The 26,571-nt window shown below is 30.6% G+C and overlaps 1 protein-coding gene across 1 annotated transcript in view; it reads right to left on the bottom strand.

Annotated features, from left to right (window-relative positions):
* Positions 1–21,642, bottom strand: part of LOC140435623 (beta-ureidopropionase-like) — a 69,389-nt gene extending 47,747 nt beyond the window's left edge. The window contains exon 1 of the mRNA XM_072524361.1: positions 21,418–21,642. Within this exon, the coding sequence (XP_072380462.1) occupies positions 21,418–21,521 (104 nt within the window). The 5' untranslated portion in view covers positions 21,522–21,642. The remainder of the gene's footprint in view (positions 1–21,417) is intronic.
* Between the last annotated feature and the right edge of the window lie 4,929 nt (positions 21,643–26,571).

Genomic DNA, 26,571 nt, shown 5'->3' with positions numbered 1-26,571 from the left:
AGTGTGAAGTTCGAAAAATTATAAACCAGTTTACAGGTATCTTGTTGTGGCGTTTCTCTCGGTTGTTGTTCTAATGCTAGTCTCTCGAACTTCTTAATTTGTTTTGTTTTTGTTAAGTCGGCGTTTGTCTCTGCTCGAAAGTTGCTGAGCGTATCAAATATGTTCCATAGTACCGGATGTAATGTGTTGCCAAGAATCAGGTGAAGTTTTAATAATCTCGAGTTTATCTGATCGATTTCTCGTCTGGTGTTATGGATGGATTCTCTAATCAGTGCTAAACTAGCCCGTCTTAAGATGTTTTTGGTTTTCTGGTTCTTTTTGTGAAAACTTAGTTTCATGCTTTTAGGAATTACCTTTTCGTCCCTACACCGTTCTAAAAAAGTAAGATTACTAAAGATTACGAAAAGATTCTAAATATCTTGTATTAGGTATTATTATAGCAAATTCTGACTCAATTTATGTGGGTATAGGTAATAAATAGTAGAGATCAAAGATGTTTTCAAAATCGATAGGAATTGTCAGAAAATATTGAATTTGGTTTTCCTCTATTTTACAGGTGATTTCCAGAATGGATTCAAAATTTAAAATATTTTCGTGTTTTAATTCAAATGGTAATTGGGTTTTGTAAAATAAAGATATTCTTTGTAACTCTCGAAATAGATCACTAGATTTAATAACACTAGGGTGTAAGGTTTTGAGCTTACAAAAAGTAATAGAGTTTTCTACAGTCTCCATTACATCAAGTATAGAATTATATGTGATAGTAAGTTCATTGAACATGTCATTTAGAAAAATAACTTTCTCAAATTTGGTTTAAAAATCGACAATGTCTTTTATTTCAAAAATCTTTGTTTTAAGGATTATTTCATTTGAATATCTTGAATTGTTTTATTGAAGTTATCTATGATTTGTTGGCTGAAAGAATATTGATTAAGTATCTGATGTTCTAATTTTATTTGATTATTTTTCAAATGTTCTAGTATTAAATTTATTTCTCGCAATCTTCGGCGTCTAAATTTCCTGTGATTGCTTTTCCTTCTTCAAACCTCTTTTTCTTCTTGTTAACTTAATATGATTATTTAGACCGCTAAATTTTTCTTGTATGCTATTTTTGATATATTGAATAATATTATTGTTTTAAATTATAGGAATGTACAACCGTATGACTAGAGTTTTGGAGTTTTGCTGTTCCTAATCTTTTAGGTAGAATGCCTAGGTTGTGGGTGATATCCTTTTTTTCGGCTGTTGTATGTCCGATTGTGACGAACATGGAAAATATAAGTTTTCCGTTTAGGTCGTTTTACATTTGAAAGGTGAATCTTCTCGGTAGTATTTTTATGCCGCTTAATAAGTTTTGCTGTTTTCTAAAATTTATTAATGGATTTAATATTTTCCTTTTGATATTTATTTTTAGTTTTTCCTTTTATTTGTCTATTTCGCAGAAATACTTCGGTAGCAATTTCTTTTGGTAATTCCTCGCGTGTTTCATTTGCTTTATTTATAACTTTTGCTTTATTTTCTTGAAGTTTTTTGTTAAAATTAGAGTATAGTAATTTCATTTTATCCTTATGATAGAAATATAATTATTAATAATTGTTGCTCTAGGTCAATGTTAAATGGGGAGTTGGTGTCTAAATGTCCCGTAACTAGTTCATGGGATTTTATTTTTGTTACGGCGTGGATAGTACTGTTGTAAGCTAATAATGCATAGTTTACTTTTTGTTCTATTGGGTCGGATTTATACTCATTTTCATTGTTTAGTAACCTGATATGTTCTATAATAGTTGAATGAAATCTTTCAGCTATACCATTTGATTCTGGATGCTGGGAGGAGATAAAGTGGATTTTTACCTTGTGTAATGCTAATAAGTCTTTAATAACTGAATTTTTTAGTTCTGAACCATTGTCTGAAATGATTTGTTCTGGAATACTATGGTGAGTAAATTATCTAATCAAAGCGTTTGATACTTCGATACCTTGAGCAGAATTAAGTCTATAAAGTTGGGCATATTTGGAGAAGGAATCGACTATCGGTAGAAGTTTGGTATTTTTAAGAGTTATCGAATCTAAATGTAAAATCTGAAATGGCTTAATTGCTGTAGGAGTAATGCTATATAATTGCTTTATGGGATTCCTATCATATTTTGTTATTTAGCATATTTCGCATTCATTAATATAAGTTTGTATATAAGCTCGTTGATTGGGCCAATAATATAATGATTTAATTCGGTTATCCGTCTCATCTAAACCTCTATGATTTTGCTTGCCTTCATGATAGTTTTAAATTATTTCTTTAATTTCTTTTATAGGAACATCGACAAGTTTCTTAGTGCAATTAATAAATGATATTTGAGAATTTTTATAATATTTTAGGATAACAACGCTAAATTTCTCATATCCTTGGTCTTCAAAATAAAGGTGATATTCTACTTTGGGTATCGTACTTATATTCTTTAAAAAAATTGTTTTTTGAGAACTGGACAAGAATTCTTTGTCTTCTATCAAATAATTTGATTATAGTGGTACTAGCAGGATTAAAATTGACTTCCGAGATAAAAATTTGGTTAATTCCCGTGTTTACAGGGTTTTCTGAAATAGGAATTCCGGGAGTAGGATTTTCTACATCGGTGTGTATCGTCTCACCGTCATCAGGGGTTTCTTCTTGTCTATTATCTTCATCTATTTCAACAATTAGCGATTCTGTATCTGGTTCATTATTAAGATCCTGTTGAGTTTGTTCATTGAGTGTTTCCATATATTCAAAAATATTTTTTGTGTCTTCCAAATTTGTTGTTTCATTGACGTTTAGTTCTATTGGATAATGTATCACAATTTGTATTTAAAGATCCTTTTTATAAATTATTTCATAATCATATTCTTCTAGTTTCAAACGCCATCTTACTAGTTTGGAGTTAAAATCTTTTAAAGAATATAACCACTGTAGTGGTTTATGATCAGTAATAATAGTAAAGTGTCGTCCAAATAAATACGGGCGAAAATATTTGACAGCCCAAAGTTCTGCTTGCATAAGCAATTAGCAAGTCGGATCCGATCTTTTCTTGACTAAGTACGGCTCCTAGTGCAAAATTACTAGCATCTGTAGTGAGATTAAAAGGACGGGAGAAGTCAGTATATTGTAATATGGATTCGTTTATTAGAAGTTGTTTATAAGTTTCAAAACATTGGATGTAATCTGAATGGCTTACATTGATTTCAGCATTTTTCTTTAGTCGAATAGTTAGTAATTTAGTACGTTTAGAAAAATATTTGATAAATTTTCTATAATAACCTAGAAGTCCCAAAAATCATTTTAATTATTTAGTATTTTTGGGTATCGGAAAATTTTTTATAGCTTTTATTTTATCTGGGTTCGGCTTAACACCTTCTGGCGTTACGATGTGACTTAAATATGCGACTTCTTTTTTCAAGCACTCAGATTTAACTATTTGAATTTTGAAATTTGATCTCTTAATCTTTGAAACACTTCTCTTAAATTAACTAGATGCTCCTGAAGACTTGTACTAAATATAATTATATCGTCAAGATAAACCAAACATTTTTCATTTTGTATACCTCTCAGGATATTATCCATAACCCGTTGGAATGTTGCTGGGGCGTTACGGAGTACGAAAGGCCATTCGCAAAAATTTGTAGTGACCATTTTCTGTATTGAATGCAGTTTTTCAAATGTCGCTTTTATCCATCTCGATTTGATGAAACCCGGAAGCGAGGTCGAGTGTCGTGAAGTATGGACACCATCCAAGTTTATCCAATAGGTAACTAATGTTAGGTAAAGGGTATCTATTACCAAGTGTGATAGCATTAAGACGTCGATAATCTATTACAACTCTAAACTTAGGTTTCTTGGAGGCGTTCATTTTTATTGGATTATATTTGGATTATATACTTCCGAAGGTCTAAAAATATCTTGATCCAGCAGATTCTGGATTTGATTTTGCACTTCCTTCCTATAAATTTCTGGATATCTATATGATTTTGAATATATTGGTATATCGTTTGTTGTTTTCATTGTATGTTTAATTTTATTAGTAAAAGTTAATTGGTTTCCTTCGACATGGAAGATATCGGAATGTTCTTTTATTAACTTTAATCATTGTTTAAATAGGACTAGTTAGCCAACGCAATGTATAAATTTGTTTGATTCTAATTGAGACAGTCACTAGATGTCACCACTCTTTCTGTCTCAATAGATTTTAATATACCATTGTTTGTTTGATATACATTTTACTAGATGGTGCTATGTGAAAAAGTTAAAGACTAAACTAAACGTCCATTTTTGATCCCCTGAATTAAAATCATCAGCGTTGCAATATTTCACTGACATAGTAGCAACAGGTTTACTTACAAATAAACATGTAACAAAAAACAGACCTTGAATCACTTAAGATATTCATTTAAAATAGAGTTATTACTATCAACTAGTAAATATCGTGTCAACTAAAATTGTACATAAACGTACTGTGGCTTCTAAATCTTCCTATATCTAAATAAGTTTAAAGAATTTAAATATTTTATTTTATTTGGAAGTGTATTACAAAAATTTGGTCCGAGGTAAGTAAAACATTTTAATTACATGTGTTTAAAACATAAAAAAACATTGTATGAGAAATGAACAAATTAGGTATTTAGAAATAAATTTTACCGGATAATACATACATTCGATAATATTTGAAAAAAGTGATTTTAAATTAAAATAATGTTACTTCCATAATAAATAAATGGTTTTTTACAGATGGCCGGAAATATTTGTTGTTATTACAAATGTGGTTTATCACCATACAAAATTCATGGATTAAGAATGTTCAGATTTCCGACAAAAATCCTTCGCCTTGTCAAAGATGGATATTACACTCTGGTAAGTAAATAGAAACTTTTTTTATATTCTTTTATTTTACACCGTTTCCGTTACGTAATTAACTTGAAAAAATGTTTTTTTTTTTTCATTCATCATTTTTTATTATCGCCAGGGTGCACTCGTCATATTCGAGATGAATTAATTTGAATTTTACGTTTTCGTTGGTATTATAATTATGATATAATAAACTTCGGAAAAACAAATTAGTGAGTAAAATCAAGTTAATAAACATAAACAAAGTATTAGATATTTAAATATGTATTTATTTAGCTATCTTTAGTTATTGTATTGAAAAGTAGAAATAAGTTCATCTTTATCGTAGAACTAATTTATACAAAGGTCCATCTGGGAAAAAATTATTGGTTTCACGTAAAAAATTTATACAGATATTTGAAGGTTCTAAAAGATATATGAGGGTTAGTTAATAATAAATATGTGAAGACATACAGGTGATTTTGTCTATAAACGTTTTTTATCCAGTTTAGAGAAAAATAGTTAAAATAAAAATTGTAGATTCAAAAAGTTCTTCCATTTGTGAGTTTCTAAATTAAAATATATAAAGAATTCACCAAAATAATTGCAAAAACCCTTGATTTTGCAGAAATTTATAAATTTTAATAACTTTGTTTTTGCATAATGGTATGTAATGTAACTAATAAAAATAGTGACGATTTGTTTATCGTAGAAAGCGATTATGTAAACAACTTTTTGTTGACCTATCCCAGTTTAAAAAAAAATATGTTTTACAGAAGCCAAGATATTGCAAATTTTGCAATCGCGCTTCATTTTGAAAAAGTTCAAATCTAAAAAAAAACCGAGCTCAAATGTTTCTCTATTCTACTTTTCCGAAGCGGTATTTTACGAATACCATCATTTCAACGGGTTATAAATTTTTACTTCTTTACCGCATATGCCATATGTAAGTTGGAACGCACAATTCAGATCTTCATTTAGGGCCCCTTCAATTTTCAGCTCTTACTGGTAATAGACAATGGAAGTATGATTTTAAGAATAAAATGCTTTGGTTTTAAATATAAAATGCTCTCTTGCCTAGTAATGGTCATAGAAGATTCTATTTTTTTTTAGAAAGTGTGTTTTTCACCAGTTTTTCATAAGCCTCTAAATAAGTTTGTGGCATAAACGATATCAACGTTATTATAAATGTTTATAAACAGAATAAATAACCTATAAACTATTTGCTCTGATTGATATTTAGCGCACTTTATTAGTTATTATAATTTATAAATAACTGCAAAAATAAGGTTTTTTTGCAACTATTTCGGTTAATAGTTTCATGTATTTTAATTTGGATACTCTCAAAAATTACATAACTTTTTATGATCTACAACTCTAAAAAAGCTGAAAAAATCTTAAACAGGTATTTAAAGTCTCTAAAAGGTATATGAGGGGTAGCTGATCACAATTATGTAAAGACTCCAGTTAATTTTGCTTTGCTTTTTTATTAAACAATCGTAAAAAGTGAAAAAAGTTTATGCGCATAAAACGTTTCTTATTCATGTTAGAGATATATGGTTAAAATAAAAGTTATAGATCATAAAATGTTCTCTAATATTGAGATTTTTATAATTAAAATACATAAAGAATTGACCGAGATAATTTAAAAACCCTTATTTTTAAAGTAAAATTTATAAATGTTAATATAAATATAAATAATATAAATATAAATAACTTTCTTTTTTGCATAACGATATGTAATACAAATATTTAAAATTATGGCAGTTAATGAGTTTTTAAAGTGTGCTAAATATCATATAGAACGACCATACAGTTTATTATGAGTTATTCAATTTGTTTATCCAGGAGACCGATTATTTAAACAACTGTACTTGTCCAAACAGTCACTCTAGGGTTATTTTGTAAATAGATATCAATTTTTATGTCTTCGTTTTAAATTATTAAAAAAAAACATCAAGGTTATATTAAATTTGTTTTTAAAAATCAGTTTGAAGAATAACAAATTTTTAGCATATAAAAATTTCTAATAACGTTGACTTTTTTATGTCATACACTTGTATGTAGGCTCAATATAAAGCAAATAAAAAAAAACATTTAAAAAAAATCCAAAACCTTCTATGGCCCAGAGGAAATCAAATAGCATTTTTTTTTCTTGTTTAAGAAATTGCAAATGTTTTCATTGTTTATTAACATTAAAAGCTGAAAATTAAACACATTGTAAAAGAATATCTAAATTTTATAATTCGATTTATTAATGGCATACACAGTGAAGAAGTAAATTAGTTTTGAAACAATAAAATAATGGTACTCGTAAAATATCGCCACAGAAAAATGCAAGGGAGATCTGTCCGCTGCAATATCTCAGCTTGTTTCTTGTTATTGGTTATGGACATTTCTGTTTTTTTTTTAATAGTGCTATTACACCAGCTTTTTATTGAGCCTACGTACAGCCGTAGGACATGAAAAATATCAAAAGTAGTATAAATGTTTAGAAGCTAAAAAGCACTTTTTCAAACTGCATTTTTAATAAAATGTTAAAATTTATAAATAAAGCTTCAAATAATCGATTCAACAAACGTCAAATAACTGTCAAAGGTTAAACACCCTTTTTAAAGTTCCTCACGGATTTTAAAGATTTAAACAGTGTTAAACAGATAAAGTAAATCATCGACGAGTTAACAATACGAAGCGAAGTTCTTTAATCACAATGTGATAAGAAAACGAGTATCAAATTTGGTTTTATATTTCATTAGTCGAATTTAATTGCGGCTATATTGGTGTAATTAAAGAAAACCAGTGAAAATCCCAAGAAATAGGTGAGATCCTTTTTTTCTTTCTTTCCAGTTTGGGAGAGGATCCATTAGGTACTCACATTTAGGTATTGTGTTACGGTCTGAGTAACCAGGACTACACATCATGAACAGCAATTAAATATTTACATTTACACAAAACAACTTCAATTCCATCCCAAAATTATATGTCGTTGCCGCAGTCTCTAGACCTCCTTCCCGTTTGTTTTCTAAAAGGGGACAAGTTATTGTCATGCACTCCATTTTGAATACTGTTTTATTTAAATATATTAAAGAAATTGCTGAAATAGTTTATCCAAAAAATATTACTTTTACATCTCGCATTTCGAATAATCGAATCTGCATTTTCCTCACTTCTACCGACATCGTTGATCAACTAATACACCGAACGTCATAATTAATTCCACCGTCATCTTTATCTGCAGGCTTCTTTCTGTGACCAAAAGAATCCTTATTTCAAATGTATCTCCTTCCATCCCGCATTCACTAATCGAGCAGTCCCTAAAAAATACGGAACATCAGATGATCAATAGGCATATATTATGAGTTTTACTAGGGTAACATTTGTAAGAGCTGACAAGGTGAACTTAGAAATGCAATCTTCTCTGTTAATTAACCATGAAAATACATCCTTTAAAATATTTTTATTCTCTGACAAACTATAGTGTTTTCTTTGTAAGCTTACGGGTCGTACCGTGGAGTCTGATTGCAAAGTCTCCAGTTGACCAGATCACACACTCATTGCAGCTAATGCTCCTCCCTCTTCTTCATTTTCAGCTGACTCTAAGGAGTCCTTAATCCTGAATCCTTACCTTCATCAAAAGAATGTCTATCTTCGGAAATTGAGTCCATCTCCGGTAACTACATACCCATCCTGGCTGCCAATATGGATTTATCCATCTCTCGTCGTACTAATTCAAAGCGCATGTTGGCAGTAGGACAAAAAAGGGGACACTTCAATGACAGTCCTCCTGATACTCCTACCATTCTATCTTCATCCGGTATTCTTGCTCTATTAAGTTCTTTTCCTCCTTCGACATTTTCGATGCCACCCAAACCAGCCAAAAAATGTCCAAATCTAATCTTTGATTGGATTACTCGATGAAACCTTATTATATTTCCGCTATAGAAATGATTTACAAAGATAATCCGACTAATTTTACACTCAATTCCACGCAACTTATTACATTTCTTGAGAACTCTTTTGTATGTATCACCCCACTACAAGAAGCTTAAAAATCCTCTAACATACATGGTATTCAAAAGGACTTATTGCAGCTCTACATAGGTACACATCTAATCACAGCATACATGATAAATAGAATTTCTCTCTTTCTCTCGCATTTATTCATTTTTTCTGCTCTCTGTATATTTTTACTTCATCTTTTGCCAAATTTAGACACGATTTTATTTAATTAAGTAAGAAAACTTTATGTACTTCAAATACTAGCCTAAGTCCAGTTTGGAAAAAAAATGTTAATAAAAAAAAGAGACAGCCAACATTCTGGCAGAAAATTTAAAATAAAAGTTTTGCAACAAATCTGGACCTAACCATATATACTCTTTTCTTCCTTCGCCCTTTCATTATTCATCCTCAGTTTCACAAGATACCAATTATCCGAACTCTCGTATAAACTATTTCGAACTAAAAGCTGCACTCAAATCCTATAAAAACACAAAAATTAGGGTTTTCTAGAATTATATTGAAAAATTTCTCGAAAATTCCTTAGGCACCAACGACCCTCTAAAGTCTAAATGAAGCCAGTAAATTTACCACTGACATACCGCTGACAATCGTTAATGAAAGATCTTGCCCTAATCTATACTAAGATAAAAGAAAGATCATTACAAAAAAAAAATTTGTTCAAATCCTTTATAAAAGGTACATAAATTAAAAAACCCAAACGGGGTATGTCATGAAGACAAATCGTTTTCGGAATCCATATTCCATCATCAGTGTCTAGGTGTACATTTTTTGATCCACTAAATATCTGGGTAAAAACCCGTTAAAAGTTATATGTTACAATTTAGTTTACTTTATTTAGTCTTATATATTAGGATGTTACAGTTACCAGTGGATATGATAACTCCACTTTCATTTATAAAAAAAACTGTTTCACAAATCCAAGGCAATAAAACTAACCTTCATCCTATGAATTTAGTCATCCTTCATTCCTATATCCTAACTATTTCTCCTATCATCTTCAACAACACAGTTATTTCTGACAGTCAATTCATTTCCGCCACACTCGCTAATAGGGTTGAAGACAGATTCAATCAAAGTAATATGGCTTTTACTCCCAGTTCTTTACGCGCTCAATCTTTCTCCACCATCTCGTCAACTCCACACGGTGTCAAGTTTATGAACGCCTTGCTTACCCTAAATAAACTAAAATTTACCTTGTTTTCATGTACAAAATCTGCTGATGATTCCGATGATATCCCTTATATATTTTTAAAAAATCTCTCTAATACATCTCTCTCCAAACTTCTCGAAATTTATAACCTTATCTAGAACACACAAAAATTCCCAGATGTTTGACGCAATTCTATAATCATTCCAATTAAAAAACCTGACCAGCCCTCTATAACTCCAATATCTTTCGTCTGGTTTCTCTTACTTGTATTACCTGCAAACTTCTTGAAACAATGATCAATGAAATACTCACGTGGTTCGTTAAACAGTATAATATTATTCCCGACGCTCAATCCGGCTTCCGACGTAATCGGTCTACTATTGATAACTTTTTATTTTTCAAACACACATTTCTTAAGCAATCTATAATCAACAAGATGTCGTAGCAACTATATTTAACGTTGAATGGGCATTTTATTCAATCTCCAGAAAAGCAATCATTGACAAAATCTTCCACTATAATTTAAATGGTAATATTTTCTCATTTGTAAAAAAATATCCAATTGAAAGAATCTTTAAAGTCCTTGCCAAGGGTAAACTTTTTCGATCTCTTTCTCAAAATTAAGGTGTCCCTATAGAATCTGCATTAAGTTTAATTTTATTCATTCTTGCCATCAACGAAATTTGCCTCCTATCAAATATGTTCAATACGCTGATGACCTAATCATTTACTGCTATCTTAAATCTGTCCCATCCTCATATAAACTTATACAAAGTGTAGTAAATCTACTTCAAGATAGATCTAACGAACTAGGATTATCACTCTCTGAGAGCAAAACCAAATTAATAAAATTTTCCATAGGGATTTCCACTCCCTTACTCCAAATTTTATTTAACAATTCTCTACTTTCTGGTGTTAATTATTGTAAAATTCTCGGTTTTATGTTTGACTCCAGATTAAATTGAAAAGATCAAATCTCTGAACACAAAATCAATTGTTTTAAAAGGTTGAACATTTTTAAAACCCTCAGTCATCTTCAATGGGGTGCCAATAAAACTACTTCTAGGTCTGAGCGCTTTTCGCTTTAGTCCTATTGAGAGTGTATACCGTGAATCTAATGAACTTTCTCCTACCCTAAGACGATAATCACTTCTACTTTCGTATGCTGTATCAACATCTGCAAATCCATTTAATCCCTTTCATTCCCTAATTGCCACAATGCCGTCTTCTTCCACTAACAATAATCAACACCTTATCATAAAACCTATACCTCAATTAATTTGTCCACTACTTAAAAATATTGACCTTTCTCTGGCTAGTTCATTTCCTCTACCTTTACTTCCCCTCTGGGCTAAAGATCTCCCTTCAATATATACCTCACTCACTATTTTTAACAAACTTGAATCTTCTAACCTTCTTATAAAGAAAGCATTTTTAGAATTTAATTCTCTATACAGATGCTTCTAAAACTACCACTGGTATTGATTGTGCAGTAACCACTAAATATGAACTTGTAAGATCATCTCGGTTACCCTTAATATGCAACGTTTGCACAGGTGAACTATATAGTATTGTGGGCTTTTAAATGCATCTCACATCAAAACAGACATATTGTAATTTGTTCAGATTAAATTTCATATATCCATTTAGTCAATACAATTTTCACTGAGCACCTATTAGTTCAAAACATTCATGACATATACCAAAATCTCTCTGCTTACGATGTAACAGTCTCTCTCATATGGCTGCCTTCTCACACCGGAATTACTGGTAATAAAATAGCAGATCATTTTGCCAAAGAAGCTACCAACCATGGGGTGACTGAAGTCACTCCAATTCAACTAGCTAACGAATCTCGAAATTCGTTTTTAAAAAGTCGGTAGAGGATACTTGACAAAACTTAGAGCAAAAGAGCAAAACAACTTTTCATAAACTTCAATCTTTTATTGGTCATCTCTCCCTAGACTTCATAACTAGAAGAGAAGCATCGACTATTACAAGACTACGAATCAACCATACCAAACTAAATCATCTATATATCATCATAAACCAAAATAATTTTGTGTTTAGGAAGTGCCAAAACTAAATCATCTACATATCTTTAAAAAAAGGAATGAAAAAAGTGCAATTGTTGATACAATCACTGATAACATCATCTATGACATAGCTACTTAGAATAGGTGAAAGACTAAATTCCATAGGACTACCAAAAATTTATTTTTGGTAGTCCTATGGGATCTTTTTTTTTTCCTATCTAAAAATTTCTGTTTTCTTACTCTTATACATATATATATATATATATATATATATATATATATATATATATATATATATATATATATATATAAGAAATACTGGTTATTATTGACTGTCGATATAAACAAACAACACAGTTTATTGGGGCTGCAGTCAGTAGGTTTGGCCGGGATGTTATAGAAACACTCTTTTGACTTTTGGTCAAGCTTTCGGAATTCTTTTATTCCTTCTTCAAGACACTGTAATTAGAAGAAAGTGTAAATATTTACAACATATCTCAAATTGTCATTACCACTTGCTAGTCGTTGAGATTATTTTTGTAAAGCTACGACACTTAACATTAAAAACACACATATAAAATAGAACATTTAAAATAATGGACAATATACATTTTAAAATTTAGTTGGAAAGTTAAAATTTTGTTAGTAACATCTTTTCATGGTGGAAGTACTACTACTACTTCCATTAATATAATAGCAAGAACTCCTAATTACTTTTTAATCACTCTATTTTTGTTTTTTTTTTCTGTTCTCTATGGATCAGTCAAAACACACCATGAAAAGATGTGAACAAAATTTTAACTTTCCAACTAAATTTTAAAATGTATATTGTCCATTATTTTAAATGTTATATTTTATATGTGTGTTTTTAATGTTGAGTGTCGTAGCTTTACAAAAATAATCTCAACGACTAGTAAGTTGTAATGACAATTTGAGATATGTTGTAAATATTTACACTTTCTTCTAATTACAGTGTCTTGAAGAAGGAATAAAAGAATCCCGAAAGCTCGACCAAAAGTCAAAAGAGTGTTTCTATAACATCCCGACCAAACCTACTGACTGCAGCCCTAATAAACTATGTTGTTTGTATATATATATATATATATATATATATATATATATATATATATATATATATATATATATATATATATATATATATATATAGATATATATATATATATATATATATATATATATATATATATATATATATTTAAACATATATTGGCATAACTGCCAAGTTATTTATATTTTGAATACAGAACTTAAATTGTTTTTTTACTTTATTGTGCAGAAAGTTGCTTTTTTTTCAGTTGTGTTAATAATAATATTGTTGTAGGTAATGCTGCATTGGAAAGTCTGGAGCTACCCGTTAAAAAAAAATTTATATGCAGTAAGCATTTTGACCAAAAATATCTAAATGCAAACCAAAAAAATATATTGAGGTAGAAGAGGAAGGTTTGTTAACGACACCACGCGTTTTTCATACGTATTCGATAGCAAAACAACCATCAAATAGTGTTTCGCACCACATACATTGCTTATTTTAGTTCATGAAAACAATGTTACAATCAATTTCTATAACTATTAATGTAAACAATTTTGTTTTGTTTTTTACCTAGAATTATTATTTCGTTAATATTGTCTATGTGTAGATATTAGAACTTTGATTAGTGGTATATAACTATTAAAATAATGCGAATTTAATTTTTGCAATATCTATCACTTTGTAATTTAAAATTATTTCATTAATAAACAGCTCAGATTGGCGAGTTGATTGAAAAAAAACATTCTTATTTATGTAAACAGAAATACAAAAATTGTGTTTATATTATAAAATACATAAGTAAATAAAATAAAGGATACTATTTATTAAAGTGTTGTTAATTATTATTCCTTTTATTCCAACACATAGATTAATTTGTCCCTAAATATGTGTTGCCTCTTGTTGTGGCATATCGATGTGTTTATTTGTTTCAAAACCATTATCAAAAAACCATACCCATAAATTTACTATATTTTCAAACGTCATTTTAAAGATTAAAAGATTGAAAATTTAATTTTCTCAAAACATACATAAAACCATTGTTTAAAAAGATTTTCTTTTTTAAACAATTATAAAATTTAAGTCTTGACTAAAAAATAAACCTCCGCATGAGTGTTCTAAGACGATAGTAATCGAGTGTATTTCAATTAAATATTTAATCCTTTTCTAGCAAATCATATAACCAAATTAAATATCTGGTAAACTAATAAAAATTAAAAAAAAAGTCAGCATTTACCTACTTCATTTAAATAGATTACTAACCGATTTAGATTTAGCAAGTCTCAAAGTACAAAAACAATTTGAAATATTCGCTCGAAATAGTCAAGTTATCTTTCACTAGACGCATACAACGATAATAACAATAAGCATTTTATTAAAGTCTTATATTTTCTTTACAATCTGGCATCCGTGTACAGGTTTGCATTAATTATGAGACAGGTAAAAATATACTCGAATAGAATCCTGCAGTGAATTAAGTTTCTGTTAATAGTTTTTTAAATTTATTACTAGAGGCCGCCATATGACGGCAGAATAAAAGTCAAACGTTTGTTCCATAAGGATTGTCTAACTAGTCCTATTTAAACAATGCTTTAATATTAAATTTCTTTCTTCAAAATTCATATCATCTGTTCGAACTTTAGAAATATCGAATTTAAATTCATCGGCATGTATGGAATTAAAATTTGGATTTAAAATTTGTTCGTATTCAACTTTTCCACCACGATTTGGGAAGTTATATCCAATTTAAAATAAGATTCAGAAGAATTCAAAATCGTGCAAATAGCCTTATTGTTTTCTACCGTAGTAAGGTATTCAGGAATTTCTAATTTACCGATTTGTGTATATGGTATAATTACATCGCCATTTTTTTATATTTCCAACATTTAAACTGATAAGTTGCTCGGTTCGTGGCAGCACTACTATACAATTCGTGTTGCCACTATTCCCGGCTTTATAATAATTTAATTTTATCTTACTCTGCGAAGTAATTAAAACATTATTGGCCAAATCAATTTTTGCATTTAATTTTCTTAAATTATCGAGGCCTAATATGCAGTGAAAATAGTCATGGAATTTCAAAACGCAATAACTTAAATTTAATTTATTTTTGGTGTTAAAAATTTTTGATAAGGAAATTTCAGTACAGTAATTTTCCTGTTTTTCTCCAAGTGCTGTTGAAATTTGAAAGGTTTTACGAAAAATTGAATTCTTAAAATATTTTTCAGCGATCTCTGGGGTTACAAACGATTTTGTTCTCCTAGTGTCTATTAGTACTTTGAGATTATGCTCAGGAAATACAATGTACGGGAATTCACTTTCGTTATTTATCAGATTTAAAAGTTCAACTTGAGTAATTATGGATTTTCCGAGGCTTCGTTCTCTAAAAAATTATTTTCATTAGTTAATTCAACTTCCTCGGTATCGCCAATATTATGTAGCTCCTTAGCTACGATATTTCGCATTAGTCATCTTTACCCCCACCACAGTGGCACTGGCCGGCCAGTAAAGATGTTTCAAAACCTTGCGGACCTCGTAAATACGCATGTCCGAAAAAATAAATGGACCCTAAAAAAATTTACCATTTTAATTTCATAGGAAATTAGGCGACAGAGTAGGATTTGCACGTGCTAATGATGTCGAGTATATCCAATAAACATATATGACAATAGTCATTTGGTAAATTTGGTTAAAATTTCAGCTGTGGTATGAAAACACTTGTAAAGATTGTGAATGTTATAAGATGAAATGAACTAAACCACAGAGAGTTGCAAGAATTTTTGAAAGAACTTATGTGGCAATATGGGGACATTCTTTACCACACAGAAGTGAGATGGCTGAGTAAGGGTAAAGTTTTGGAACGTTTCTTCAGCATTCGACATGAGATTACTCTGTTTTTGGCTACAAAGAATAAAGAGTTTCCTGATATTCATAATTTTAGTTAGTGCCTTAAAATAGCGTTTCTCACTGATACAATAAGCATTATGGATGTAACATTGACCAAATTGCAAGGAGATTACAATAGCATTGTAACGAAAATTATGAGTATTGTGTTTTCACTGGAGCAGAAGCTGAATATGTATATTGAAGAATTGTCAAATGAAGATTATTCCAGCTTTCCTTCCGTTAAAGCACTATTTGATGAAAATCTAGATGAAAGTCAAGAGATTTCTGACCTACTGAAGCTGTTAGCAGACCTAAAGGATAAAATGTCTGTGAGGTTTAGTGACTTCAGGAAGTTCCAAGAACCATTTTGCTTGGTGAAAAATCCATGGGCAATAACAACAGCAAATGTAGCTCATCTTTCTATTTTTTGATACGAAACTAGTGAGTTAAAAAATGAGTTTGAAAATGAGATGATTTTCAGAATGATACAGATCTCAAAAGTATTTTTGAAGCAAAAAAGAAGGAAGAAGCACTCTATAAGTTTTGGGAAACAGTTGAATGAAAATGACAAATTTACTAACTTAATTGACTGTGCTCAGAAAATTTTATGTATTTTTGCATCTACATTCAGTAAGCTGAAGTTCATAAAAAACAAGTACAGATCTAGGCTAACTAGTGAAGACGTTGAAAACATTTTAAGAATTTCAGTTTCTTCCCAACCTGCTAACATAGATGCCATTCTAAAGAGCAGTGAAAGATTTCATTCCTGGAGTCAAGTAAAAGATATTTTCCTACTTTTTACATGCAAAACAGTGCATAAAATTTATAATTATATTGTTTTTACGTAACTTGTAATAAATATGTATTATGTTATAGTCATATAGTTTTAAAGTTATTTCATACCACCACTTGTACTTGCGGCCCTGAGGAAAATTTCATTCAAACTATTAGGCTCTCAAAGAAATCCTAGTGAGGATCCCTGGTCTAAAAGTATTTTGACTAGTGGTACTCATTGGAGTTGGGGCTTGAAATCTTTGATTTAGATTTGATTTAAAGACATTACTACTTCGAGTTTCATTGAATGTAAAGGATCTGTTCGTTTTGAGGAAATTTTTGTTGTAAGTTAAGATTTAAGACGTAATAATACTTGTAAGGCTAAATTTCTAAAATAGTTTGATAAATTTAATAATTTTTCTTCATTAGAACGTGTGGTAATTAAAGGTATTTGAGGAAGTGAGTTCCATTATTTTGCTTTAATTCTGACATTTCTATACTCTTCAGAGTATAAATATCTCTTTTATTAGCGTATGTATTTAGCAAGGCATCTTTAAGATCTTGCCAGGTCCTAACCACACATGCTGAAATGTTAATAGCAGCTTCACCTTTTACTTTTGCTAATATGCTAGACATTAGGTATTCATTCTGAAAATCATCTGAAACAACTGTATTATAAAATTTATTAATCAATTTTTCACAGATTTCCACGAATCTTGGAAGTAAGTAATGTATTTTCTCCGTGGAAATCTGGAATCATGTCAAGATATGATCATTTTTCTTTTATTTTTTAAGTAAAAATTTAAATTAGAAGAACGATTATTTATTAAGGAAGAATTAGAACAAAAATTATCTTTAATAGGGAGTTTTGAGTCAGAATCTGAGTCTGATAAATCACAATTTATTAGAATTTTAGGCTCTCTATACGACATAAGCACTTACCAGAGAATAATTGTCCATTCCATGTAAGCTGGTTCACTCAGAAAGTTTGGCTAGGCAGGTATATTCGATATTCACCCGAAAAGTCCACTTAACATGATTCCTGTTATAAAGGGCTACTCAATCCACCAACAGGAATATAACACTTCCGAATTAAGGTGAATAAATCGTTGAAACGAACCGGAATTTATATTCGTTAAACCGGTTTGACCTAACTACTGACTGCGCCACTCAAATTTGGGAATGCCGAAAAGTCTTTTTTAAAAATGAATTTATTAGAGCTAAAACAACTAACTGTTACAATAAGATCAGATTCGAAACTGAACAAAAAATTAATTAAAATAGAACATATTTTATACAATTGCAATTAAATAATTCACAATATTACGAAAACATAGCGTCAGCACTCCTAAGTCAAAGGCCAAAAGATATCTATACTCCCCTAACTTTTGTAATTGGGGAGTAAATTGTACAAATTGTAAATTAAAAAAAAATGTACAGTTGTATGTACAAAACTTACAAAGTCAGAAAATAACAATTAAAATTTACTAAAATTGCATAAATCGTGAGTAACACAAAATAAAAGATAATAAAATAAACAATCCACTGCAAAATTTTAATAAATTGTAAATTTCATAATAAAATCTTACGAATTAATGATACCCAAATATAGATTAAAATACTATAGTTACTTATACATAAAGATAAAGTTTGTTTAGCAGTAAATGGTTGACTTCAATTAGTACTGACTATAAACATCCTGGGTTAACCGATAATAGTATAAAAGACCCGGTTTCAGGTAAGATTTAAATATGTTTCCTGATAAATTTTGTCAATCTTCATTTCTTTAGGTTGATTTAATTGCGTACAATCCAAACTCATTATAATTTCATTAATACAGATAGGACTTATATTGACGAAACTGTACTGATAAGAGGATTTTTCGAATTCGATGGTAGTGCGCGATGGGTTTTGCTAATCATAATCACCTTTTAGGTGGTTTTCAGGTATTTATATAATAAGTTTATGGAACTGAACACCAACCAGTATTTAAATACGAGTTCTTGATAAAATTTGTTTGTCTTTATGTATTACGGGAACTAGTATGTATTATTTTATTCATTACGTTTTCTATCGTTATGTGGCGTCCGTGGGATAATAATAATGAGGCTTCTTCTAGTGTTCCGGTAAAGAAGAAACATTTATCTGTAGATGCAAAGCAAACTGATAAAACTGTATACAGTACCTTACTTAAAAGAGGACTTGACACAACCGCTACGAGTGAAATATACGATTTGACGAAAATATCTCCGGCCACAGTAAAAAGAATTACATCAAATCCCATAGAAACAAGAAAAAACGTAAAGATTCCAGTTAATAATAAGCTGTAGCCTCACCAGCTTATGGAAAATTTTGAAAAGTATGGGCTTTCGATATCGTATAATTGACAAGAGACAAGTAATTATGGAATCTCATAGATTACAAAAATGGCGTTATGAGTATATAACTTCACATATAGTTTGACATACATTCAACGCGACCTAAAGGATTTGCCGATTCTTCCGGTAAATGTAACACAAAAGCTCTGTCAAGTAAAGGGAAAAGAATAACGATTTTACATGCTGGATCAGAAAATGGTTGGGTTCCAAATGTTCTGTGGCTTTCTGCAAAGAATATTAAAGACTCCTGCGTCGACTACCATGAAGATACAATGGCAGAACTTTTTGAAGAATGGTTCAAAAATAATCTTATGCCAAACATTCCTCAGAATAGTGTGATAGTAATGGACAAAGCAAGCTATCACAGTCGCCAAATAAGTAGGGCTCCAAACTCGAATAATACTAAATTGGAAATTCAAAATTACACGAAGACGAATGATATGTATTTTGAAGAATGTTACACCAAACAAGAGCTTTTAGAGGTTTTAAAGGCATTTTCTATAAAAAAAAAGTATATGTTTGTGATACATTGGCAGAGAAAATGGGACATACAGTGCTGCGGCTTCCACCATATTATTGTATGTTTAATCCCATAGAACATATGTGGCACGAATTGAAGTCTAACGTGAGGTCACAAAATATTTCTTTTAACGTTAAGTAGTACTGTTGTAGAGTTAATAAGAAAATGTGTCAATGATATTCTTCCAAGTAGTTGGAGAAATTCAGTCCGACACGTAATCAGTAAAAAAAATTCATATGTTCATGTAGATCATAATATAATTAAACCGATCATAATTAATTTAGATGAGGATAGCGATAGCGAAACAGAACTATGTGTGGAGTGATACTGTCATCTAATCTACAAATGTTACTATTAAAAAAACGGTTTTTTTCAGAACCACAAATTATTATTAATGTTTGTTTTTCTATAATCTTAGCAATTAAAATAGATTTAATTTATTTTAATACTCATTTGAAAACAATAATTTTGGGTAGGTATATAAGGCAAAGCAATAAATTTTATCCGTTTTTTGGTTTTTGTCGTCGTAATTATTGTAAATTTTTTGGATCCTTTGCTTTATTATAGGAGTACCGTCTAGTCAGTGTTAATTGTCAAAAGACCAACTCTGTCTACCTCGTTTGCTTATCGCTTCGGACCGCTCTTAACAATGGGCCAAGTCAGATAAATTTAATAATATTTACGACCGCACTAATTGAAGTCAACCATTTGCTGCTAAACAAACTTTACCGTAATTTCTTAGTTATTTGTTAAGAAACTCTTCTACTGAATAATATGGTCTTTCAAATAGATAGATTTTTGTCATTTTAAGGAACTTTGTGAAAGATGTGATAGATTTAAGTTTTAAAAGGAGATGATTGTATAATAAGTGGTCATGATTAGGTCTTGCTGGAAAAACATGTAGGTGTTTACGAATTAAGCAAACAGTTTCTAAAATATATAAAGACAGAAGCGTTAATATCTCTTGATTTTTAAAGTAACTTCTGCAATGTGTTGCTTTTCTGAGGCCAAACAGATACCGTATTGATCTTTTTTTGTACTGTAGAAATAACATTAAATTGAGCAGCTATACTAGAACACCAAAAAGAAGATCATATCGAAGATGAGACTCGAACAAAGAAAAATATGTTACTATGAGGCTAAATTGATTTCTTTGAAACGGATTTTATTGCATAGCGGGCTGAGGATAGTTTCTTACTTAACAAATCGATATGAAGGAGCCATTTAAGGTTGCTGTCTATAAAAATACCAAGAAGTTGCAATATTAGAGTTTCTCCAGGTGATATTCTTATCATCAGCAAAAAGAAAAAATTTTCCATCGATTTTTAAATTAGTGATGCAATTTATAAAGATAAAGAAAAGTAGAGGACTTAAAACTGAACCTGGTGGTACTCCACATACAATCTTTTTGTGATTAGTCAGTATATTTTGCTCTAACTAGCTGTTTCCTATTCTAAGTAAGATTTGAACCAATCCAAACAAATACCTCGAATTCCGTAGAAATTTAGTTTTTTTTATTAAAATGTCGGTGATTTACACAATCAAAACCTTTTTCATAGTCACAAAAAACAATGGCAGTATAAAGATTATTGTTTAGTTAAAAAGTAAAATGTCACAAGAAAGTAGCTTCAGAAACTATTAACTCTATACAAATACATTCAAAAGAACAGCATTAAAAATATTTTTATCTTACTGTATGCCTAACAGATTTAAACAGTTAGGGGCTAAAAATATTTTAAAAAATGAGCATACTTACTGTGTTTCACTTCCGTATAGAATTTTCTTAACCCTATCATAATCTTCTTTTGGCAGTTGTTTCAAAGCGCTGTCGACACTTTCGAATTCCTTTATTTCGGACATTCTGTAACTTTTTTCCGAGAGGAAATGCCTAATTAGAATATAAATGAAATCGATTAGATAAGATGATTAGATGTTACCCGATAGCTACATACTGTGTAAAAATAACCCTTGGACTGCAGAGTTAACAATGTGCATATTGGCAAGCATATTGATTCAGTGACATTTCTTGCATTCTTGCCAAGCTTGCGAGCAGGTCATCTCAGTATAAGAAAAATTTTACACACGGTGTTTTGAATGAGGATGTTTGTTTTTTATAATTCTAAATTATACAAGGTTTCGTTAATTGAACGAATTAAATCTATATATGTTTCGTTCAATAAGTACGAATACAAAATAACTATGTTTTAATCAAAATACTGGATACAATAGAAACTTTGAAATGAAACAAGTAGATATATAGAATAGCTCAAAATATGGTTTAAAATTTATAAAATATTGAAGAAAAATTGAAAGCAATTTAAAACGTTTTATATTTAGGCTCTTCTATTTCTAACTGGCGTTTTTTCTAGTTTTTACATTGCATAATTAATCATTAAAACCATTGTCGCAAATTCGCAACTTTCGCAACTAATTCGTAGTAGCAACCCCATTTAATGCATAATAGATACCGTAGTACGACCCAAGTCCGAAAAATCACCACCAAGTTACAAAAAATAAGCGATTTCAGAACTAGTAGTGTGCCACCATTGCCGAGTTGATGACATCCCTAGGAAGATTCTCCCTATTGCTTTTTGATCCTCAACTAAAACGGTTCTGTTCTTCTCCTTGCGCGGCAAAGTGTCTGCCACATAGTGATTCCAGGTTTGTAAATGTATATTTTGTTGCCAATTTATAATATAATATAATATAGTTGGTAAATGGACAAGTAGTATTGACTACTTGCCTAAAAGCTATAAAGACAACCGTTGGTTTTTTTAATATGTTGTGTCGTTTTGAATATTTAACACTTTGAAAAACACTTTACGTCGTTCAGAAATTATAAACTTTATAGAACGCCAGTAAATGACCGCTTTGGAGTGTATTTTTCCTCGTTACGACGGATTTGCTTGAAAATTTTAATTTAGGTTCGTCTTACACTCTACTTCACTTTTAAACTGGAGCCCAGGGTTACTTTTAATTGGGAGGTGAAAGCCACCATATCTCGAACATGAAAAAATTTACGTTTAAAATAAATCCAGAAATGGATAAATTGACTAATTATAAGCAACTTTTGTTCTATAGAGTTTTTTCACTAAGTCAATACTTTTCGAGTTATTTTTTACGAGTAAAAATGTTCATTTTTCAAAAAAACACGTTTTCAGACGGTTTTTAACAAATAACTCAAAAAGTAAGCATTTTATCGATAAAAATATTCTTTGCAAAAATGTAGCTTATTAAAAATGGTAAATTTATAAAGAATGTAGACCCAGTAGAAGCAGAATTGTGGCTTATGAAAAGTAGGTTCTTATTTGTCAAGTTCCAAATCTAATATTTCAACGTAAAATAAAGAAAAAATTAAGAACTTTTCGAAGAAAACTCATGAAGACTTTTGAAAGTGTTTAAAAAAAGCTTTATTTTTGTTTTTTAAAAAGGTTTTTAGCATCAAACCTAAGAGAGTTACGCGCAACACAAAGTTGATCCCTTTTTTGGTAAAAAAAAATCGTGAAAATCACTCTTTAATTAGCACTCCAAATGAAATTAATCGTCACCGCTTTATGATTTACTTTTTTTATGTATTGTTTATGATCTGTAAGTTTGATCGGTTTTGTTACGATATGGCTGTTCAAAGTTTGAATATTAATTTTAAAAAAAATTATTTAAATGATTCTTTTTCTTAAAAAACTTAAAAATGTTTTTTTTAGTACTTAAAAGATTAAAAGCTAACCGAGTTATGAGAAAAAAAACAATCACATATTGTAGGAGATCTCGGAATACGTATGTGTGAAACACATGGTTCAAAGGATACAATCATGTTTTGGAGTACTCTTACTTCATATGTCTTTATTATTTGTTTTAGTTTTCAGTTCTAAATAAAAAAGTGCTCCTTGAATTTTCATTTTGTTTCCAATTGAAAGTTGATACGTTAAGTTTGTAGTTTCTTCTCAAATGACTTTTGGCAGTGCCTGGACATCTTTAATTACTCCATAATAGAATAAATGATTTTTATATATGATATGATATGATATGATATATGATAACAGAATTTTATCTATTTTTTGTTCAGTTTTGTTAGCGCTATATATCTACTAACACTGACTATTGATCACTACCCAATGCATTACTGCTGCTGGGAATAGCGGACGGTTCATTTATATCGTCGATGGTGGTATAGTTTGGGTGGAGGTTAGCGTGGAGATTGGCGCGAACATTTCTGACAGTAGAATTTTGATTGGCGGGTGGAGTGGACGATATTTTCTTTATAAGCGATCTCTACGTCGAAATTCTCGGTTTATAAAAGCGGATGGAGGCTATGGTTTTGAAGTTTTCAAAATCAATTTTGTGACCTGTATGAAGATGATTCTGACCGAGGGCTGAAATTGAATCGGAATTGCGAACAGAAATGGAATGTTCATAAATCCTATTTTGGACTCTACGATTTGTTTGGCCTATATCGGAGGCAGTCAGCTCAAGGAATTTCATAAACTCCGTGTTGTTCATTTGGAATTTTGTCTTTAATTGATCGGACAAGGGATGAAGGATTTTGTTGGTGGGTAAATAAGCCTTTCTTTCTCTTAATTTAAAAATTCTGTCAAATTTGTCAGTGACACCTGTGATATAAGGAAGAAATGCTTTCTTATGATAAAGGTCTGAGTCTTTCGGTGGAGATTGAGTCGGAAATTAATGTCTGTGGATGCTTCTATTGATGTGATTTTCGCGGTAACCGTTTTCATTGAGAACCTGTTTTAAACTAGAGGGCTTAGGAGTTCTACTTGCATCATCGTAAAGGCGTATTGATCTGAAGACAAGGGTATTAATGACTGAATTAATTTGTGAAGGTAGCATGCAAGTAACGATTGGTATTGGTGAGTTTTCGATAAACAGAGTGATAAAAATTTGAGATTGGCTTTACTTTATGATAACGTCGAGAAACGGTAGGGATGAGTCAGTTTCCATCTCCATCGTGAACTGCATACTAGGATGTATACCATTCAGATGGATTTGGAAAAAAAACCAAAGCATTCCTGCCATGGGGACAAATGACGAATGCATCGTCAACATATCGTAGCCAACATGTGGGTTTAAGGATTGATGCGGATAGTGTTCAAGTATCGAAGTCTTCCATAAAGATATTGGCAATTCCTGGAGATAGTGAGGAGCCCATTGGGGCATCATTTATTTGTCTGTTTAATCTGATGGTCACATATTGTATTCTTTAAAAAGTTCGAAACTTATCAGAGACTTATCTGATGGTTACATATTGTATTCTTTAAGAAGTTCGATAAAATGAAAAGAATTTTTGACAAAGAATGAAGCATTTTCGGCGAGAGGTTGTAGAGTTTTGGCCAAGTACTTGGTCAATGGTTGTTTAGGTCAGTTATTTGACACTGACAATGGGACGTAGAGAAATATCGTGTTTGTCAATTTTGGGTAGGCCATATATTCGAGGTGTTCTGGAAGACTTTTCACGAGGAATTAAAGATTGTTTTGTGTGACTGGAAGAGAGGATTTATTGATAATGGCTTTTGTTGTTTTCTCCAGATAGGTTGTTGGATTATTATAAATTGGCTTGTAGTCTGTAGTATTATAATGAAATTTGAGAGTTTATTAATGTAAGAAGAAATGTTTAGGATGACAGTAGCATTATTGTTATTGACGCGCAGAATGACTAGTTGGGTTGTGGATTGTGTTGGTAGTGAGTTGGATTTGACTGAAGTTCTTTCAATGCTTTTTCTCGGATTGGCTAATGTTCGGAGTAGAAGGCTTTGAGTTTCTAAGAACTTAAGCGATGTCTTATCTAGTTATTTTAGCATCTTCGGAAGGTAAGCGGGAGATAACTTCTTCAGTTTGACAGATGACAGTCTCAATTGGAATGTGACTTACGGTAACAGAGTAATTGAAACATTTTGCTAAAGCTTGAGTATCAATGGTTGAAATAGAGGTATCAGAAAAGTTATGAACCACTGTAGTGGGTTTCAACGTTGTAGTTTTTGGAATTTGTTCAGCAATTAGATGCACTAATTTACGCTTCTGAGTTTCAGTCACAGATTCGAAAGTGTTTTGTGCTGTCCGTCTATCGATACGGTCGAAACTTTCTCATAATATAGGATGTACATTAAAAGAATCAACGGATGACCAAATATTGAAAATATTGATATTTGTGACATCTAGTTTTCGTCTAGTGGAATGAATAGCTTTACGGAGAGGCGCGAAACTGGTCTTTCTAAGAATTTGGGAGATAGAAGAATAAGTATAGTGTTTGAGTTTTAGAAATTTGTTAAATCACAAATAAGACGATTCTTACGTAGCATCAGATTGCTATATGATTTACAGAGTTGGTAAAATTCCTCCCCGTAGATGCAAATAAAATGTTACGAAAGATTTTCCCGGTTAGTATAATTAAACCTAGAGCTAAGATTAATACTATTACAAGAATTAATATTAAACTCAACAGTGTTCCAGGTTGAACCGCGTCGATTATTATTGCGCCGAGCTTTCTTCATCCTCTTTGATGTCTTCTACAGGGCTTCCGAGGTCATCAAAAGTTCTTTTTTATTTTATCGAACTTCTTAAAGAATACTCTATCTCACCATCAGACATTCTAGTAAGTTTCGATATCGTTTCACTCTTTACACACATTCCTATAGATGAAACTCTAAACATTCTGAAAACTAAGTACAGTATCCAGCAAGACAACTTATCTCTCATTAAACATTGTATATCCAACACTAATTTCATCTTAAAATATCAATTCTGCAGACATTGTGATTTCTGGTGCCCTAATGGGCTCTCCACTATCTTCAGTAATTGCCAATATCTTTATGAAAGACTTCGAGACTCGAACACCATCCACATCAATCTCAAACCCTCATGTTGGCTACGATATGTTGACGATATGTTCGTCATTTTTCCC

This window comes from Diabrotica undecimpunctata, chromosome 3, assembly GCF_040954645.1.
Source record: "Diabrotica undecimpunctata isolate CICGRU chromosome 3, icDiaUnde3, whole genome shotgun sequence".
Lineage (NCBI taxonomy): Eukaryota > Metazoa > Arthropoda > Insecta > Coleoptera > Chrysomelidae > Diabrotica > Diabrotica undecimpunctata.
The sequence above is the reverse complement of the archived record's forward strand: the minus strand, read 5'-3'. Positions and strand labels throughout refer to the sequence as shown.